Source organism: Ailuropoda melanoleuca, chromosome 10, assembly GCF_002007445.2.
Source record: "Ailuropoda melanoleuca isolate Jingjing chromosome 10, ASM200744v2, whole genome shotgun sequence".
Lineage (NCBI taxonomy): Eukaryota > Metazoa > Chordata > Mammalia > Carnivora > Ursidae > Ailuropoda > Ailuropoda melanoleuca.
The window spans coordinates 8,031,604-8,037,603 of record NC_048227.1 but is presented as its reverse complement, the minus strand read 5'-3'; the positions used below and the strand labels follow the sequence as shown (position 1 = coordinate 8,037,603).

Genomic DNA, 6,000 nt, shown 5'->3' with positions numbered 1-6,000 from the left:
CCCCGGGAGCGCGGGTGGGTGGGGGCCGGGTGGGTGGCCCGAATAGTGGGTATATGGGGGCGTGGGCGCCCACTGGGGATGGGCGCCCGGCGGAGGCCGCCGCTGTCTTGGACCTTACGCCGCGGGAACAATGGGAGCCTCGAGGAGGCCCAGATGTCGCAACGGGGGAAGTCGACGTCTGGTTCTCATAAATCCCGAGGGCGAGCACCACGCCCTCTGCTTTCCGCGCTCCCCGTGCCGGAAATAGCCCAAGGGCTACAGGGCGGGGAAGACCCGAGTACTGCCCCATCTACGCACCTTCACAATGATGGGGAGACTGACGCCACCCGGAGAGATCTTCAGAGGTCAAACGGGACTGGTGGGGGGCAGACACAGCCCCGGCTTCTTCACCACCGGTGGGTTCTGCAGCCCCCAAACGCAAGGCATAGGTTAGGGCAGAGACCACTCTGGCTTAGAAAACAAAGACTCCTGCTGGTCTTTGCGGTGCAATAGTGGACTGACCCCTGGCAAGCTGGGGCCTCCAGGAGGCCAGAATGGCGTCGGGGAGGAGTGGGAGGGCAGCTCAGACATCAGACCTATTGCTTGCTCCTGGGGAGAGGTAGGAGGACGCTCGAGATCCTTCTCCCCTCCTTTCCCTGCCTCCTGCTCCAAGCCCTCAACCCCCACAGGTGGTCAGATCAGTTCTCCCTGCTGCAGAGGCAGAAGGTTCAGTAAGGGCAGGGAGAACTGATGTGGTCCTCCCCTTAGCTGAGAGTGCCTCCATCTGTTGCCCTTTTCGCCCCATAATGATCTCTGACCTCTGTGGAGAGCCTTTTAACCTTTCACAAAGCCCTGTCACCTCTGAATTCCCAGGAAGCAGGACAGGCAAAGCAGGGTTTTTATCCCAATCTTGTAGATGGAAAGGGTGGGCCTAGAGACGAGCAGTGCATTAGTGAAGGTGGCGACTGGTCTGGAGCCCTCGCTTCCTGCCCCCCAGCCCTGGGCTGCCCTCTTCCGGGGTGCTGAAGCAAGGTGGGTCTCTTCGGAGGTCCTGGCACCTAGTCTCTTCCCTTCCACATGGACGAGCTGCCCTCTCAGCGGGACACGGGCAGCAGACACTTAATGAAAGCTCAGACGTGGACCAGCTATCGATTAGAGCCTCACACAGGCCTCTACTGCTGGCAGGGGACAAGGAGGTCTATGAATGAAACCAGGAGAGCTGTGGGAGTGTGTGTGGGTGGCCTGGCTGTGGACCCCACCCTTCTGGGAGATGGGAGAGCCTGCCCCCCCCCTTGCAGGCGGACTAACCTGGTTCTGAGTAGTGGGCTGAGCTCTGCTGGTGGGCTGTCATTGGCCAGGGAGGGTCCTGGGCAGGACAACAGCTCTGATCCCCAAGGAGGAGGAAGTGAGGAGGAGCCAGCTGTTTGTGACTCGGACCCGCAAGGAGGAACTGGTGGGAGATGTGGAAGTGGCGGGAGGGTGGAGGGTGTCGGTGATTGGCCAAGACCAGCTCTGTCATGGGGACAGGAATGACAGTCAGTGAAGACAGGTTCATCTGGGGTCCCCGAGGGCAGGGGCCTCTGGGGCCTTGGAGGAAGTTCTGATGGGTGAGATGGTGAGGGGTGCTGAGGGTGGGACCCCAAAGAGGTGCCCCTGGATGTGTAAGCTCTAGAACGTTCAGGAATAAAACTGAGACAGGGAGAGTACAGGGGTCTCTGGCCTGGCGCACTGCGGGTGGGAGCTGGGTGTGGAGCCAGCTTCAAGAGCCACCTGGCCAGTGGGGTAACGCCGACCACCACAAACCAAGAGGAAGCCCCTCGGTCTGGGTGGGAAGGGACCCACATGAGTGGAGCTGGGCTGAGGCTGACTGGTGCCTCAGGGGGTTCCTGTGCAAAGCTGGCACTCAGGGGGCTTGGTGGACTTGGGCTGGGCAGTACCTGGCAAGCAGGGGCCCAAGGGAAAGGGGCATAGAGTGCATGGCTCCTGGGCACACAGAAAGGGAAGGAGGGATTCCCCAGGAGCTCACATCACACGTCCAACACGCATCACACATCCAAAGGCAACCTGATAGTTACTTTCTTTTTTTTTTTAAAGGAATAGATTTCTCTTTTGACTGGGTCGCTTATCTGCTCAAGAGAACTCAGACATGGGTTTGGGTTCCAGCAAAGGTCTGGACCCACTCACAGAATTCCTGGGGGATGGGAAAAGGAAGAGACCTTCCGTGTGCTGGGGGTCATGTCTCACATCCGCAGAGCGGCTGAAAGGTCCAGCCCCAGCTCCCAGGCGTGTCGCTGCACGCACGCACCAGCCTCCTGTCCCCCCGGAGTCACAGAGCTAGGGCACCCGCGTAGCTGCAACCATGTGTTTATTTGAAATGTGCAAAGCTGAACGCGCGAGTGCAAATCTAACTTGGGAAGATCAGCCAGTGGCCCCAAGGTGGCCATGCTGGGATGGTCCATGGCCCGTTCTGCCTTGGCGGAGAAGCACCTGGGCCCCTCAGACCAGTCCTTGGGTCTGAAAAGCCTGGGGCACAGGGCTCACTGGAGATCCCTCCTTGCCTAGAAGCCAAAATATCTTGCTAAAGAAGAAAGCAAAACTCACAATGGGTCTGGGGGCAGGGAGGAGGTAACACACTATGCCATGCTCTCTGGGGCTTCCTCTCTTCTTGGGGTGGGGTGGGGGTGGTGATAAAGGCAGGACTCAAAGCCTGCTGGCCTGTGAGGAAGGGCCCTCTATCTCTTGGGGGGTGGAGTGGTAGATCCTAGGGGAGCCCTAGGGGAGCCCAGACCTGGCACAGAGAGGCCCAGGGGATCCCAACTGGATGAACCATGGCCAGAAACGGCAAGGACTCAATCAGCATCACAGCTGATGATGGGAGGTGACTGCCACCAGGGCTAATGGTCAGGACCCAAGCCAGGTCACCAGCCTAAGATGGGACTGAAGGGGCCCCTTTGACTCAGCCTGGCTGGGCCTCGGGGGCTTTTTGGACCTAGAGGGCCTGGTGTGGCTGACATTCTCTTAAGGGGACCTGGAACCTCGGGCACTGGTGGGTGGAGGGCAAGGGCAGTTTCTGTAGGGAATTTTCCAGGGAAGTCTAAGTCATTAGAAGCAGCTGAACAAGCAGGGGGTGGGGGGGGCGCAGCCATCACTCTCGTGTTGGGGACATCATTGCCACAAGTCACCGGCTGCCGCCCCATTGTCATTCTCGTGGAACTTGTGCAGGTGATCGGCGAACCTGTTGGGGATAGAAACCTTTGCTGAGACCAAGGGTAAAAAGGAGGGAAGTGTGTGTGTGTGTGTGTGTGTGTGTGTGTGGCAGGCCATGCACCCGGTGACAGGGTGGGTGCTGGGGAGCTGGGGGGTGGGGCAGAGTGGGTGGCAATGGTAGAGGGCTGGGGGTGAGGAACACAGGAGGAGCTTGGCGGTGCTGGGGTGCCCCGCACAGGGCTGTGGTGGGACTCAGGTGCTGTCCTCACTTCTTAGCGCAGAAGGTGGCACAGTCCCTCTCCATGCTTTCGCTCCACGCCAGCTTGTACAGCACCTGGCCAGGTGGAGACACAGTAAGCTGTCTGTCCCGACATTCTGCCCCTCCTGCCACCCACCTCCAGCCCCCGAGCCTGGCCTCCTGGCCGTGCAGGAAGGTTCTCATGGCCCAGGGCCCAGGGCAGGAGGGCCTTAGAGATGCCTCTGTGCCCCCCGTTTCACACACGGTCAGAGAGGTCCCAACATGGAGGTACTGTCCCTGACATTGCTGCGGGTGACACTGACAGGCCGGGACCTGGTGGGCCCTGGGGTCAGAGTTGGAGCCCAGGTTAACCACGTAAGGGCCATCTTGCCTGTGGCCTCACAGTGGACATGCCCTCCCCCATGCCGCTCCAGGACAGGGCCGTGGATGGAGTCAGTCAAGCCTTTTCCACAGAGTGGCTGGGCTGCTGCCCCAGCCAGAGGGCCTGATGGGTGGGTTTGCTGTCCCCTCGGAGGGGAGAGAAGTGGCCAGGAGCAGACAGTGTGGCTTGGGGGTGGCCCAGGGTGCCAGGCCACGATAGCGACCCTGCTGCCCTTGGAGGTCCAGGAAGCATGGTGAAGGCATCCCTGGCCACCTGCCTGGATACTCACCAGGAAGACCAAGCAGTGCAGGAATAGCGTGTAGAAGAAGCCAATGGTGCGTGCCATCTTATTGGAGAGAACCAGTCGCCCCTGGGGAGGAATGAGGTGTGATGTGGGGGTGGGGCAGGCCTCACCCACCCCTGAAGGGCTGCTCCAGGTTCCTGAAGTGAGGGACCCGGGGCAGCAAGAGGAGGAATGGCAGGCAGCAGTCTCCCACTGTATAGGCTGGGCACTTGGGCCACAGGGATTCTAGGGAATGGTGTCCCCTACAGCATGATTCCAGAACCTTCCAGGAATGGTGCTACCAGAAGGGTGTCCTGGAGGAGGAGGGACCCTGTTCTAGGTTCCACAGCCACTCCCGGCAGGGCCTGTGAGTAGTAAGTGGGGTCCCTGGGGCTTGTGCAGACGGGACTGAGGACAGGCGTATTTGGAGGCCCAGAGTCAGAGGTTCCGGTGCGTCCCAGCTGGGCACAGAGGAGGGAACTCACCATGCTGAGTGTGGCCTTGTCCCAAGGGCTCAGGCTCAGGTACTTCCGCTGCCGCTCCTGAAGGGGGAGGGGGGATGAAGGGAGAACCCCGAGGGCCCCAGAGGCCCCAGCTTGCTGCAGAGAGGGACCCCGGGGGGCTGCCGGGCTCCCCTCCACTCCGCGTGACACCCTAGGCTCGCCCAACGTCTATGTGAGCAGCTCCCAGGACAGCTGCCTCCCTCCGCGCTCTCCGGGGGCCCGTTCTGCCTGTGGGACAAGTCTTTCCCAGCTGGGCCTCTGCAGCCTCACATGGGGGCGCACCGGAGACCACACAACACCGGGGGGTGGGGGGTGGGGAGGCTTCGCTTGTCTGCCTGACCCCCAGAGCAGGCGCGTGGGGTTAGCTCACTCCCTATCACACACCCTCACGTAGCCATCAGATACTCCTGGCTCCCTCGGCCTGCCCAGGCTGCACCCCGGGCCTCCACGGCCCCCCAGCGGGCACGGAGGCTGCCCCGGTGGTCTGGGGGGTGTATGTGGGGGGCAGTTGGCGGACAGCAGGGCGAGGCTGGGCCTCAGTCAACAGACCAGGGCTGAAGGCATGAGGGCATAGGGCAGGATGAGGCCTGGTGAGCTGGTGGTCCTCCAGGCTCCCCCGCAGTGGGCCCGCGGCTCACGCACCCGCTTGCTGAAGGAGGAGAAGGGGTCCAGGCGCTCCTCGTACTGGGAGGAGTACCGCAGCTCCGTGTCGTCACTGCCGCCACTCTGTATGAGGACCAGAGACCCAGTTACTGAGGGCCCAACAGGAGTAAGGCAGGGATAGGGCATCCTGAGGCTGGCAGGATCCCAGGGGAGCCTCAGCTTCCCCATCAGCACAGTGGAGGTCGGGGAGGGGCCCCACGCCCTAGAGCTGGGAGAGGGCCGGGTGACAGCATGAATGTGGCTGGGGCCACACATCTGGGAGCATGGCCGGAGCTCGGAGACTTCCCACAGGGCTCCGGGCCACCGTGACTCAGGGCAGGTAGAGGGCACTGAGGCCACCTGGGGCCGGAGTGTACATCACAGACAGGGTTGGGCCAGGGCGGGCAAGTGGGTATGGGAGGGGTTCGCGGGGAGCCTGCGGGTGGCTGTGGGGCATAGGCAGGTACCGGAGTAGTGAACCGGGCACCCCCACCCCAGCTCGGCACTGGGTACGATGTACTAGTTTGCGCAGAGTCTGGCGCCCTCTGGTGGTCTGAGTGCAGTTCCAACAGGTGGAGTGGGGGATGGGGCGGAAAGTCTCGTCCTGGGGAGGCGCCCATCCTGAGTGTCACTGCTCCCTGCGCTTCTACCGGCCACCCTGTCTCCCCACAGTCACAGAAGGGTTTCCTCACACGAGGGGGGTTCCCTGTGAGGCCTGGAGGCTAAGAGAAGCCAGGGAGGGCCCTCTGACACCCAGAATGAAGTG

At 61.9% G+C, this 6,000-nt stretch overlaps 1 protein-coding gene and 1 long non-coding RNA gene across 3 annotated transcripts in view; both read right to left on the bottom strand.

Moving 5' to 3' along the window:
• Window positions 1-1,426, bottom strand: part of LOC117804132 — an 11,118-nt gene extending 9,692 nt beyond the window's left edge. Inside the window, exons 1-2 of the long non-coding RNA XR_004628373.1 lie at window positions 1,288-1,426; window positions 298-402 (exon numbers count right to left, since the gene is read on the bottom strand). This is a non-coding gene — a long non-coding RNA (uncharacterized LOC117804132). The remainder of the gene's footprint in view (window positions 1-297; window positions 403-1,287) is intronic.
• Window positions 1,427-2,327: 901 nt separating this feature from the next.
• CUX1 (cut like homeobox 1) overlaps window positions 2,328-6,000 on the bottom strand; it is a 358,600-nt gene continuing 354,927 nt past the window's right edge. For both annotated transcript variants that reach the window (XM_034669961.1, XM_034669960.1), the window contains exons 19-23: window positions 5,235-5,318; window positions 4,575-4,631; window positions 4,096-4,176; window positions 3,456-3,520; window positions 2,328-3,214 (exon numbers count right to left, since the gene is read on the bottom strand). In XM_034669961.1, the coding sequence (XP_034525852.1) occupies window positions 3,145-3,214; window positions 3,456-3,520; window positions 4,096-4,176; window positions 4,575-4,631; window positions 5,235-5,318 (357 nt within the window). In that variant the 3' untranslated portion in view covers window positions 2,328-3,144. The remainder of the gene's footprint in view (window positions 3,215-3,455; window positions 3,521-4,095; window positions 4,177-4,574; window positions 4,632-5,234; window positions 5,319-6,000) is intronic.